This window comes from Zootermopsis nevadensis, unplaced genomic scaffold, assembly GCF_977971745.1.
Source record: "Zootermopsis nevadensis isolate Lab colony 2312 unplaced genomic scaffold, Znev_1.0 Znev_ptg000021l, whole genome shotgun sequence".
NCBI lineage: Eukaryota > Metazoa > Arthropoda > Insecta > Blattodea > Termopsidae > Zootermopsis > Zootermopsis nevadensis.
In genome coordinates this window covers 8121332-8135577 of record NW_028259153.1, presented here as the reverse complement: position 1 = coordinate 8135577, position 14246 = coordinate 8121332, and the positions used below count along the sequence as shown (strand labels likewise).

The 14246-nt window shown below is 41.1% G+C and overlaps 1 protein-coding gene and 1 long non-coding RNA gene across 3 annotated transcripts in view; one reads left to right on the top strand and one right to left on the bottom strand.

Annotated features, from left to right (window-relative positions):
* LOC110834568 (uncharacterized) overlaps positions 1 to 14246 on the bottom strand; it is a 260749-nt gene that overhangs the window by 67851 nt on the left and 178652 nt on the right. The window lies entirely within an intron of this gene.
* The window catches only part of kkv (hyaluronan synthase-like protein kkv), an 82979-nt gene that overhangs the window by 46945 nt on the left and 21788 nt on the right, over positions 1 to 14246 (top strand). For both annotated transcript variants that reach the window (XM_022073770.2, XM_087352299.1), the window contains exons 3-11: positions 5280 to 5524; positions 7080 to 7373; positions 8326 to 8538; positions 9066 to 9265; positions 9562 to 9709; positions 10774 to 10976; positions 11809 to 11997; positions 12306 to 12570; positions 13637 to 13899. In XM_022073770.2, the coding sequence (XP_021929462.2) occupies positions 5280 to 5524; positions 7080 to 7373; positions 8326 to 8538; positions 9066 to 9265; positions 9562 to 9709; positions 10774 to 10976; positions 11809 to 11997; positions 12306 to 12570; positions 13637 to 13899 (2020 nt within the window). The remainder of the gene's footprint in view (positions 1 to 5279; positions 5525 to 7079; positions 7374 to 8325; positions 8539 to 9065; positions 9266 to 9561; positions 9710 to 10773; positions 10977 to 11808; positions 11998 to 12305; positions 12571 to 13636; positions 13900 to 14246) is intronic.

The window sequence follows — 14246 nt, the reverse complement described above, 5'->3', positions numbered from 1 at the left end:
GTAGTGAGGAGCTTCATAATTTGTAGTCTTAACAAAATATAATTAGGATCTTATGAAGGATGAGATAGATGGGACGTTTAGCACGCATTAGAAGACGAGAAATGCTTATAAATTTTGCCTTAAAGGCCTGTAGGAAAGTGATGTAGGGTATGGGGAGAATATAACTGAAATATATCTTAAGGAAATGGGTGTGGGGGTGGAATGGATTTATCTGGCTCAAAAAAGGGACTGGTGACGGGTTCTTTAGGACATGATAATGAACCTTCTTTATATGAAAGAACGAAATTATTCGACTAGTTGAATTTTAGTTTTTCAAGAAGGGTCATCTTCCACGTAGTTAAGTGTTTAGTTAGGTTAGTCAATGAGTTAATGCTCCAACTATTCGCATTATCGTCATTGGGGGTCCTAAGCTCTTTATTCGGAAGGAAGTATACTCGTCGGGAAAATAAGAAAATAATTTTAATGTAGTAGCATGTTCGACATCTGAGTTCTCTAGTTTAATTTTTCTGCTACGAAAATACCATGGAGAAATCCAGGCGACAGAGACTCGCTGTCACCCTGCAGTAAGTCAAGAAACTGTTATACATATTTTACTTTCTAAAGTTTCAATAATTAAGATACGCGAGTTACAGTGTTTCTCCAGGTCTGTGTGACCTACTGGATGGTGTGTGTCTAAGGACTGAAGTTTCTACGGCTTGAGCAAGCTCAGTAGCCTGTGTTTAAAGATTAAAACGTCAGGATAAAAGTTAAGTATATGTTGTGAGGCGTATGCGTAAATTGGAGAAATATAGCAAAATTTATCTTAAAAATACAATATTAAATTGTGGACAGGATTCATGACACTAGGTAATGAACCTTAGGGCATAAGAAGGCTGGGAATTACTTTGCCAGCTGAATGGCTATTGGTTTCTGAAGGACTCTCCTCCATGGAGTTAGTTATGCGTGTGTGACCTGATACGTCTCTAAGGACCAGTGTATTTGAAGGCCTACGTCTTGTGTTTTAAGAATGATGATGAATTGAGTGATAAAGTTATTAAACATTAATGTGCCTGACTTTTTAGTAGTTTTATCTGCGTTATTCCAAGAATATGGGATTGGATGAGGCTGTTTTGGGGGAAATGCGGCCGCTACTGAGCCAACTGTCCAACCCCCAGATGATATATTAGTGAAGAAGATGGAAGAACTCAGAGATGAAAGCCTGTCCAAATGTCACTCTGTCCATCAGAAATCCTCGTCGCGAACCCGGGACTAAGCGGTGAGAAGCCAAGCCCGGACTAATGGTCTGAGATATGGCACGGCCGAAAGTGTTAGCACACTGCAGACGAGAAGTGGTTCCTTCCAAATCCTGTCAATTCATAACTGTTATTCATCTGACCATTTGAGCCTAGAGTATACGAGGTGCGATCGGAAAGTTTACAGACTGCGCCTATATAAAAAAAAAAACCCGTACACTTATCTCAGGTATTAAATTCATCCATCACCCTCCAAGTAGGTCCCCTGAGAGTGAACACAACGATCCCAGCGCCGCTGCCAAGCCTGGAAGCATCCCTGGAAATCTTTCTTTATCAGCCTGTCAAGCACCATCTGCGATTCTGCCTGAATCTCTTCTATCGTCTCAAATCTCCTTCCCTTTAGCTGAATTTTCATCTTTGGGAAGAGGAAGAAGTCACGCGGAGCTAAATCCGGCGATCCGGCAAGATCTTTGAGCTCCTGACAAACGAGAAGTCCATTCTGCTTCTGGTCCTCAGACAGGAGCCTTGGCACAAACTTGGCTGCGATGCGTCGCATGTGGAGTTCTTCCTTTAGAATCAGCTGACAGGTTCCATAACCTATCCCAACAATGTCGCACAAGTCGTTGATGGTACGACGTCGATCTTCGTGAATGGCCTGCCGAATCTTCGTAACATTTTCGGGCGTTGTGCTCGAAGATGGTCGTCCAGAACGCTCGTCATCATCATCTACAGAGGTTCGGCCATTTTTAAAACGTGAATGCCACACAAAAGTTTGTGCACGACCCATTGCGGACTCCCCAAATGCTTGCTTTAGCATTTCATAGGTTTCCGTAGCCGTTTTGGCGAGTCTTTGGCAAAATTTGATGCACACTCTTTGTTCATGAAAATCCGCCATTCCGAAATCGCAGGAGGGTCGGTGTAATGCACTACTAAAACGCCCGTAATTAAGAAACAAATGCTAATTCGATGATGCCGGCTGGCACACTGATTCACTATGAATGTAGGCCGCACCCCCTAGCGGCAGAAGCTCGTACTACATCCGGTTCACCCTCTATTGACACAGTCTTGAAACTTTCCGATCGCACCTCGTATATCCTATGCATTTGAAGGCAGAGTCGTCAATTAAGTCAAGAGGAGACTGCAGCGGTAACAATATGATATTTATTTTAACAGCGTAACACTAAAACTAATACTTAAGATAACACTTGGTCTCGAAATAGATAAACGAAGAAAAGAAATTTCTTAAACCTGGATGTTAAAAGTATGTGAAGAAGAAAGTGAGAAAAATAAGTGAGAGGATCATAAACAATATTAAAATTAGACTTAAAATTATTCATTGTCAAGACTATTTCCGTCGTCTGTTCTTTAAAACCACGACGTTTCGGAGGCTGGTTATGTCTCCGTCTACAGGTGAGAGGTACTTACTCTGTTGGGTCCGTTAGATAGAGCTAGTCTCTGTCTATCTAAGGGACCCAACAGAGTACGTACCTCTCACCTGAAAACGGAGACAGAACCAGCCTCCGAAACGTCGTGGTTTTAAAGAACAGACTATGGGAAAAGTTCTGACAATGAATAATTTTAAGTGTAAACTACCGTCGTCAAAACCCTTTAGAATTGAATGAAAATTAGAATGAAAACTATAAGACAAAGATAGTAAACGAAAATACAACGAAAACAGGAAAATAGCGAATGAAACGAGAAAACACAGAAATGACCTAATGCTTGGTAAAGAACAAAAAGGAGAAAGCTGTGCAGAAACACCTCAAGAAAAAATCAAGTAAAGGAGAATATTGGATACTTACGCGACCCGTTCTTCAGTGCCTGAGCACTGCGGGTCCCAAATTTCGTTGGCTTTGATCTATTAGACAGTTGGTAGGTTTCCTTGGACGAGTAATCAGCCCGTCGCAAGGCTGTACACAGGACAGCACAACACAGAAAAACGCGGACAAATATCCATGCCTTGAGTGGGATTCGAACCCACGGTCCCAGCGACCAAGCGGCACAAGGCCTACGTCTCAGACCACGCGGCCACTGTGACGGCTAGAATATTAGAAATACAAATTAAAGATAAGGAAAATAAATAGGGGAGAAAAAGAAGTTGCCATATTTTTTCTTTCTTTTTGCATACTTTAGACCTACCATTAAACACGGGTCATTGATCCCCATACCTCATACCGGGAGACGAGCGACTGTTTTTACAACAACAGCATTTATGTTCGTGACATTTCAATTAAAATTTCTGCCAGCATTTTACATCGCGTGTGGGATAAACTTGTTTATGGCCTAAAAATAATCAAATCTTCAAGTGGGATTTGAAGTTCTCACAGCGGAGAGTCTGAAGATGGATTTCTTCTGGGTTCTAGAGCCGTGTAGTCTGGTAGACGTTTACCGACGCTTCAGAAGTCCTTGCTGCCTCCATAATCAGGGTGGTCGCCCTGAGACGTTGGCAAACTTCTACCATAATACACGGAGTTATAACCCAGAAGAAAGAGAGACACATGAATCGAACCTGACTTTTGCGAGTGATGAGATCAGGCGATTCGCCACGCAGAGGCAAGGCCTTTGTATCATGTGAAATCTCTTCTTTAGGTACTAATAGAAAGTTCTGTCACAACTTACAATGGAATTATTTTGTAGTTTATATTCTTCCACACTTTCCATTCCTTCGCAGAGACTGCACCGTGGTGGAAAGTCTTCCATTACGGAATGTTTTCTCGAGGCTCTCCCGTTTCGATTACATTTCCTTTATCATTCATCCATCAACCGCCAAGCTGGTAGCATTTTTACTTCGTAGCAAGGTGACAGCGTCATAGTCTAGTCAGTGAGTCCTGTTTAGTTATGTTTCTCGGTCTCTTGAGACAAATTCAAGGATAGAAGATCGAAATAAAACACGTCCGCTTCCTTCCTTATCCATCATTCACAATCTTTATATTTTACGCAAAATTACATGACCTCAGCTTTTCCGAGTGACTTTTCAAGGGTTTTTTTTTTGGTGAGATACTGAAATAAAATACTCCATGACCGTTTCAGCCCACGTCTTTCACAATTTATATTCCATAACCAGCTTATCATTCAACACTAAGTAGTTGATATGTTAAAAGTTAAGGGTAAATTGTATCTCCGTCCGAACCCCTAATAAAAATGAGTCCATTTCTCATCTAAAATGTTCAGCTTAATTTACTAATTGATGAGCCCTGTACCTGACATACAACCGTTGATTAGCCAATCATTCAGCCAGTCAACTTTCACTTCCCAGAACACCACAGGCTGCCCAAACCATGGCTCCGCTGTTCTAAGGTATCAGGTGATACACTGTAACGCTTCTGCAATGTTACATTTTCGAAACTGGGTCAGGTTTGGCATCTCCGGCCTATCCGTCCCACCTGTCATGTCTTTCCACCGACCTCTTTGGGTATAATGAGGTGGTACCTCAGGGCTGGCTCGTCAGCAGATCGACGTACCCTTTTTCTGGTGTAGATCCTGGGTTCTGGCTGTAAACAGCTCCTAACATGCATATTTCCTCATCATCTCGACTTCAGACAATGTCTTACTAACTTTGTTCTCCCACTTACATCTTATTCAAACAGATTTCATGTTTAAATAATTTATATTTGTCAGATACATCTTAATTTATGTACAGTACATTTTTTACGTTAAAGTGTTTCCTTCCACTTTTCTGTTTGCACACATTTCAGTTATGCACGTTTATCGCACACAAGAGCCGTCTTTTCTAGAATTCTCTTCTAGCCCCTCTCTCTTGACTTCATATCTCCCCCTCCACTTCCCCCTACTTGTATTATATACCATAATCGATGTAATTCTTTATTACACTACTGTTGTGTCACAATATTCGCGATACAATACAAATTAAATATTCTGACCTATAATCTAAAATAAGTTCTGTCTTTCTGTTATTACGTTGGATTCCATAAAAGGCGGACACTTTAACAGCTCTGTGGCTCAACTTCTCAAGAATGATTCTATTCCATGTAATTGACTGGAGAGCTATGACCTTTGAAACTGAGAAATTCCCTGTGTGTATTACAGCCAGCGCACGGTTCAAGAGACCAAAGGATGGGACGTGTTCGACGATCCTCCGCCAAAGACGGACAGCGGCTCCATGGCCAACCAAAAGTGCCTGGAGATCACCGTCAAGATGCTCAAGGTGGTAGCTTACCTCTTCACGTTCGTTATCGTGCTGAGCTCTGGGGTCATTGCGAAAGGAACCACGCTCTTCATGACGTCACAGCTTCGCAAGGATCGAGTTATCTCTTACTGCAACCGCGATATCGGTAGGTGTAGAACTGAACTCAATTTGGGTTCGATTCCTCGTAGATATGGTTCCTCATTACATTCATTAATTAAGTAATGTGACTTACGAAATGAATTTACAAACGTCTGTTTATTTGCTTGGTAATTTATCGTTTTAATGATGAATGGTTAATTGTGAAATGTTAATATATGGAATTATAATATCTAATCATCAATATTATTAGGACACTGATGACCCATGAGAAAAATTGGTGTTTCTAAACAAAATACTCGTACCTCGAGATTTCACCGAGACTAACATGAGATGACGGTCTTCTGAGATGATGCAGCGTACGGTCTGCTAGAACGTTGGGTTGACAGTCCCCCCACAGAACAATTCTCGATAACATTTTCGATGTTTATTAAGAATCCACTACATGTTTCGACCTGAACTGGTTATATTCAGGTTGTTCTCTTTAAGTGTTTGAAACTAATATATATGGCTGCTAATTTGTACACACATTTTCTATTGTTGACTCCACCACGCAATGGACTGTGTCTTAAGCAGCTTTACTATTTTAGTAGAGTGGATTATGTAGGTGTGGTTACCGGTGGGAAGATATAGCCAAACTGGTAGAAACTGGCCGACATTTAGAGGTGTTTATTGCCTCCACCATCAGGTCGACGAGTCCTGATAATGCAGACAGTAAGCACCTCTAAAATGTCGTCGAATTTTACCAAACTGCACTGCGCAACATCCCAGAACACAGTCACATTCAAGATACATCGTGAAAATGGAAACTATCAATGACTTAAAAATCCTCTTTCCAGCGCCAAGATCTTCGTAGCCTCCCTCTCATTCCAAGTTCTATTCATCCTTACTATCTCTTTCCATATTTCTCCACATGAATCTCTTCAGTTATGTTATCTTAAATTGGATTGATGGCGATGTGGACCATAGAGCGGGACAGCTCGGTCTACTGTCTCGCCACATTTTTATCTGAATACGAAGGAAGATCCATAATTTGTAACGCGATGATTTCTAAGCTTTCAAGATATTTTAGACTTTTTAAACACATGATAGTTGAAGTAAAAAAAATAAAAGAAAGCAGTAATATAATACAAGACCATCGCCAAAGACTTTCGTAGAAGCACTGGTTTGTTCGCGGACGTAAGGTCTGGATATCTTTACCTATAGTCATTGTCAAACGTAACAGTCGCTTAGATAATCAACAAGTTTTCCGCCTTTTATAAAACCCGATGATATATTACCGAGTTTACAGAGCCCGCCATTAGACCCTATTCTGAATCAGATAAATCCAATCCACAATCTCGTATCACATTATTTAACAGGCCTAAAGGTTTCAATGCCTTACCCTAATACACGGCCTAAGTTTTCAAGAACTTCTCATCGTTCCAGGATTTTCGACCAAAACTTTGCGTGCATTTATCATCTCTTCCATGTGCACTGCTACTAATGATAATAATAACAACAACAATTGTCAATTTCTTTGCATTCTGAATTCTCAGGGTTAATGTCCACAGTATACTTGATGATGAGTGCCAAGTTATTACAGACCATGAATATTTCCGCAGGTCGAGAAAAACAGTTCATAACGCAGCTGCCAGAGGTTGAACGCATCGCCTGGGCGTGGTGCCTGCTGATAGCGTACCTGGTGCCTGAACTCGGTACGCTCATACGCTCAATGAGAATCTGCTTCTTCAAATCTTGCACCAAACCCAGCGCCAAGGAGTTCTTCGCCGTGTTCCTCAGCGAGACGCTGCATACAGTGGGAGTTGCTATTCTAATCTTCGTCATCCTGCCGGACCTCGATGTCGTCAAGGGAGCCATGCTTACCAACTGCGTTTGTTTCGTACCAGGGCTGCTCGGTACGACACAGACCACACGGTTTTTAAAAGAGTGAAAATCTTAGCAGATACTTAAAAAAGACGCGAGGGAAATCCTCGTAAGATTCTGACAAAAATCTGGGTTTGCACTCTTGGTACATCAAATTTTGATGGGAAATACAGAATAATTCTGAGGAAGTCAAGAGGAGACTTAATTCCGAAAATGCTTGCTATTTCTCAATTCAAAATATTTTGTCTTCCCGTCTGATTTCTAAGAACACGAAAATTAAATTATACAAAACAATAATTTTGCCTGTTGGTTTGTATGGGTGCTAAACATGGTCTCTCACTCAGAGGGATGAACACAGATTGCAGGTGTTTGAGAACAGGGTGTTGTGGAGGATATTTGGGCCTAAGAGGGAAGACGATGGGGCGTGGAGAAAACTGCATTATGATGAACTTAAAAATCTGTACTCCTCCCCCAGTATAGTCAGGGTGATTTAGTCGAGAAGAATGAGATGGGCGGGACATGTAGCGCGCATGGATGGGACAAGAGGTGTGCACCGGGTACTGGTTGGGAAGCCTGAGGGGAAGAGACCGCTGGGGAGACCTAGACGTAGATGGGAGAATAATGTCAGGAGGGTTCTATGGGAGATAGGAGTTGAAGGAGACTGGATTTTGTTGGCCCAGGACAGGGTCTGGTGGAGGGTTTTGGTTAATTCGGTGATGAACCTTCGGGTTCGGTAAGCCATCTAGTTAGTTAGTTAATACAAAATGATTGTAGCCATAAAACCTAAGAGGACTATAATGGATCTTAATCAAATAGGGTATGAAGGGTGAATTGTATTTATCTGATTTAGAACACGTGTCGGGTTTCTGTGAACGGCAATGGACCTTCGGATTCCTCAATCGGAGGCAATTTAAGTCAGTTGATAAGAGAAATCTGGTCATTACTCATTTCAGCAATTGTCTACCAAATGACTACGAATTTCAGGGATGCTTACGAGAAGCCACGAGGAGTCTAAAAGGTTCATAAAGGTCATAGTAGATCTTGTGGCGATAGCAGCTCAGGCAACAGGATTCGTGGTGTGGCCTTTGCTTGAGGGCCGCGAGAAACCAGAACTGTGGCTCATCCCATTTACTGTAGTCCTCATATCCTGCGGCTGGTGGGAGAACTACGTCAACATCCCTAAGGACTCGCACACAAGTGAGTTCCTCAAGTTGCCATAGCACCCGAAACAACTAGTAATATCAACGTCATTATTTTCAGCTGGTAACATTTTTTATTTTATCATGCATCGGAATGCCGTTTATGTTAGATAATATAACGTATAAGCAAAGTTAATGTAGCGTTAACACTCTAGACTTGCATTCGAAGGTATCTGTTTTTAATTTCGGACGGATTACGAGCTATCATTAGTTTCTTATCCGTGATTTTCTTCGCTATCTCTTGACAAATGATGGCTTATCACCTTTAATAGGCCAATATCAGTTCGCCAAGATGAGATTCAATCTTCCAATTCTTGCCTTATTTTATAATAAAGGACTTTTTTTGATATCAAATCAGTGCATCCTACTCCTCCCTGATAGGCAACGTTTCAACCAAATAAAGTCTCCTTTATTTAACACTACAAAGTGTAATTAATTATAATACTATAGATAAGTATGTTTAGATGCTATACAAACACTTAAAATCGTCTGCTTTGAGGCATTACCACGCATGTGTTGTTACAGAACACATCAGGAACCTGCGCAAGTTTATGCAGAGACTAAGAGACACGCGATACTTCACGTACATCTTTATCTCTCTCTGGAAGATGATGTGCTTCTTTAGTTGCCTGCTCCTCACACTCTTTCTCAAGGGTGAGAGCATTCCTAACTTCTTCCTCCTCTTCACAGACGCATTTTCGGCCCGACAGATTGTAGTCACCGAGGTAAGAAAGCCACGATAATTCTCCTTCTACCTGTCCAACTCCTCGTTTCTCTGTCTTTGAACGAGGGGCTAATGACCTGTTTCACATTCATAGCATCGTTAACGAGGTCAACCAATGTATCTTCTTCCTCCTGGACGGTGAAAAAAATATTTTGTTCGTCGTTCTGTTAGCTTAACAAAGAGGACTGTGCTATATGAGGTTAAGATGTTTGTTACAAAACAATTGGAGAACTTACTTCCCCAGCCCGTTAAGAACCTCGCAGTGTATTATGTACATCTGAATCGCTTGTTGTACAGATCAAGCAGGTGCTGACAGGAGTTGTCCTACCAGACCTGTCGGACGTCACCCCAACTGGAGACACTGTGGACATCGACGTTTGGTACAACACTCCCATCTATGTGCTGATCATCCAAATAGCGGCAGCCTATTTCTGCTACATCTTCGGTAGGGACATTATCTAGAACAGTGGTATTCAACCTTTTTTGTTCGCGTACCCCCCAGATATAATTTCTCTTCAACTTTGTACCCCCAAAGTTGTTGGTGTATATTTCAAGTTATACATAGTATATAATCTACATCTAAAATAAATTAAGTAAATTACATTACTGATTATTCAGTGTTTATCATATTTTTTTTTTTAATTTCACGTACCCCCTAAGATGTCTTCGCGTACCCCAGGTTGAATCCTACTGATCTAGAAGATGGCTGTCTTCTGAGTTGTTGCGCCGTGTAGTATGGTAGAAGTTTATTGGCGTTTCAGAGGTCAAAGCAATCGCCCTGATAATGGAGGCAGCAAGAACCTGTGAAACGTCGGTAAACATACCAGACTACACGGCGCAACAACCCTTAAGACAGCCATCTTCAAACTCACCGTCGTGAAAGCCTAAAATCCTAAATGGCCATTATCTAACTACATAAATTATTATTAAATCCGCGCAGAAAAAACAGATGTCACCACTGAGCACTTAACATGCGTGAGACGTTCTTCAGCACACGCCAATGAGGCGTGCAGAGGAAGTGGCTGTAAAATTCCCCAATTTGCTGACCTCGGCATTTGATCTGAGTGATTCTCTTCATGCTCCGGCAGCTTTATTCTCGAATGGCCTTCGGAGAGATCGATGGGTGAAACCACAAACATTTTGTGCTAGGCGGTGAAGAAAAAATTCATCTCCTGTGCCTGGGAATCAAATCCCTGTTGTTCATTCATAGCCAATCATTTTACTGACTGCGCTGCCATGGCTCTGTTGTTATTATTCAATCAAACCAAAGGACAGTATGAGAAGGGAAAAGTTATGGCTCAGCTACTTTTGCCAGTAAGTTTTTCAGGAATTAAGAACTGGCACGCAATCAGGCGCGGAGGATTCATGTTAACCGTGCTCGCCGGGCTAACACTTTTAACATGAACATTACGCCTCTGTGTACACTTTTTATTTCCAAGCGCATTAATTTTAAACAAATTTGAACAATTTTATCACGTTTTGAATTACTGAACTTTTTCTTTTCCACAGGTAAATTCGCCTGCAAAATTCTCATCCAGGGTTTCAGCTATGCATTCCCTGTCAACCTCACGATTCCTGTTGCCATTTCCTTACTGATCGCTGCCTGCGGATTGAGAAATGGCGACCCTTGTTTCTTCCATAACGTCATTCCTGATTACTTGTTCTTCGAATCACCACCTGTATACTTCCTTAACGACTTTATCACTAGACAGGTAAGTCTATGGTCATATTTGACTAAAGAACTTCATAAATGGAATGGTTTCTGAAAGTTAATCTTAAAGCCAAACTTTCAAATTAATTCTTTCAAAAATTTGAGAACTGCGGTGATGTTAACTTTTGTGTTATAGCAATTACTGCTCTAATAAAATTTAAAATGGCGACTGCACGAAATACTTTCGATTTAACGAGAGTAAATGATGAAAAACTGCACCTGCTTAAAAGTTGATTACAGAAACGTTTCGTAATAAAAATGTATTAGGTCTAAGAGAACATAATTAAAAATTACAGTACCCAATCAAATTCCACAGAATAACTGTAACGTTTACATTTTTACTATCAATACATCTTACATATGCAATTTTAAAACGAAACGTGTATGGTCGTTACCATTTGATCTGCGTACAAACAACAATAAATACTCTATAATCGCCTCATGGAGCCTGTCATAGCCCTGACCAAGCAACACATTATAATATCCTTGTAAGATTTGAGGTTTTCACAGCGGTGAGTATGAAGATTTCTGCCCTGATGACGGAGGCAGTATGACCTCTGAAACGTTGGTTAAAATCAACCAGACTACGCAGCGCAAACAACCCAGAAGACAGAAATTTTTATAATATCCTTATTTCTCAGTTACGGACATTATGTCTTATCTGGCACTTGGCTGGTCTTGGAGTGCAGGTAATTTAGTTTTGACTGCAGTCTAAATTTCTTTCACTGTTAAAACAAGTCTGGATATTGTTACTATAGCAACTATTTCATTTGTAAGTTTTAGTTCGCTGTTCAGTTATTTACTACTTCAGGTGCGTGGTTCTACCGTTTCAGCAAGCCTGGGTGTGGCTGCTTTGGCTTCTATCACAGACGTGGATCACTCTGCACATCTGGACACCCAAAGCCGAACGCCTGGCAACCACCGAGAAGCTGTTCGTGCTTCCTATGTACGACTCGCTGCTCATTGACCAGTCACTCGGGCTCAATCGGCGTTGTGACGACGAAGCCGATGTTAAGACAGAGGTAAGGACGTCCTGAGGGCGGATCGTGCCTCGTACTTTGTGCCCCGTTGGCATAAGCTGTACAGTTATTCCTTAATTTTTCTTCCACCTTCCATCCTTTTGCCCTCCTTCAAATCAGCATTTCGTTTCTTTCTTTTTCGCCTTTCCCTTCCTCATTAATTTACTTTGTAGTTTATTTAAGGACGACGCTCAGACTGTATGGCGTCGAATGATTCGTGACTGATGAACAATGACAGCTAAAGGATGTGGAAGGAAGCGATCGTGGCCTGTGTTGTTAGCTAACGTTGATAGATGACACTTGTATCTCAGGAACTGGCAGACATTGGCAACGAACACGACGACGACTATGAGAGTATCTCGGGACACTCCACAACGAACGGGGCACCCAAGAATGTGGTCAAGTCGTCAGACCACATTACGAGGATCTACGCATGCGCGACCATGTGGCACGAGACTCGAGAGGAGATGATGGAGATGCTGAAATCCATCCTGCGAATGGACGAGGACCAATCAGCACGCAGAGTGGCGCAGAAATATCTGCGGGTGGTCGACCCGGATTACTACGAATTTGAGAGTAAGTAAACCTTCAGCCTCATCCGTATTTTCATAATCCTCAACTTCATTCTCATAAACTTCGTCTTTTAATCCTTACTTACATTTTCATTCTCAACATCTTCACATTCACCCTCATCTTGAAGTCAGCTTTATCATCAACATCAACGTGAATTTCGTCTTTTCTTCGTCTCACTCCAACTTGTATGTTGTGGCATTAGACCAACGCTTATGCAGTAGAGTTTATTCTGGAATTCTCTTTGTACGTTGCATCCAGCGTCTGTAAGTGTGAATTATTTCGTATTTTCAGAAAAAAAAAGCAGGTCTTGTCTAATATTTCCATTCTTAGTCCTATCAGGGTAGGCCTACAAATTTTAACACTTCTTAGCGTCGTATATCATTGTAGTATCACCATCACGATTATAATCTTCTTTCCTTTATTTTTCGTCATAAATTTCGTTTTTAACTTTTAGTTGTTGTATTATTTTAATCTGTTAGATTACCTGTTATTTCCTCTACTGAAATTGTTCAATCGGTAGCCCATTCCCTTCATTCATTACTGCTGATACTTATTTTGACTTTTTAAAAGTCCTGTAAGTGAGTTTCAGCTCCGAAACTTCTGAACAGAACTTAATCTATCTTGTTACTGAAAAAATTACGAGGGCTGAGCGAGATTTACTTCTTTGAATTAAAACCGAATTCAGTTTTCTCAAAATGGCTCATCGTACTATATAATGTTACATTACTAATAACAATATCACAGACAACATTTAAATATTTTTCGATATAATGTATGTTTAACCCCTCGCCTAGATAATTAAGTCTATCCTGATTTTAATGAATCAGTTATCCATTTGTCGCTTATATCCTGTATGATATTCATTTTTCTCTTTTTCTGATATTTGCTTCATACTTGTTAAATATAATAATTATGATATGTCATATTTAATTACACTACATTTGCTGCGCTAATTGAGACATAATATCTATATTCACTGTCAAATCTGCATTAGCTTGACAGCAACAGATCTGTACCTGAAATGATCAAAGTCGGAATAAACGCCTTTCCACTGATGTTTTCCCAACAGCCCACATTTTCTTCGACGATGCTTTCGAGATAAGCGATGATAATGACGATGACAATGTGGTGAACCGATTCGTGAAGCTGCTGGTAGCTACTATAGACGAGGCGGCGTCCCTCGTTCACGAGACGGAGATACACGTGAAGCCCCCGAAGAAGTACCCGACACCATACGGGGGTCGCCTCGTTTGGACACTGCCTGGCAAGACCAAGATGATAGCACACCTCAAGGACAAGGGCAAGATCAGGCACAGGAAACGATGGAGCCAGGTCAGAATCTTTAATGGCAAGGGTTCTGGATGTGTCTGTACACTTCCGGTTAAATTCTGTACTAAAGACCATTTGGTACACCGAGGTGTAGACGGGAACGTGACATCCAGTGGCAGGTTAATTTGTGAATGATAAATCGGGAAGGATGTGGAAGCGGTTGTGGCATATTAAAATTACTATTTTAGCACGGCAATGATTCTAGTTCCATAAAACGCTGGAAATTTGATTATCTGAGCGACTAGTAGGTTATCTAAAGGAATCTGCTCCATGAAGTTACACAGTTGACATTGAAGATAGAAATTTTTACAAGAAACATCAGTCAGACTAGTTTCTGAAGACACCATATT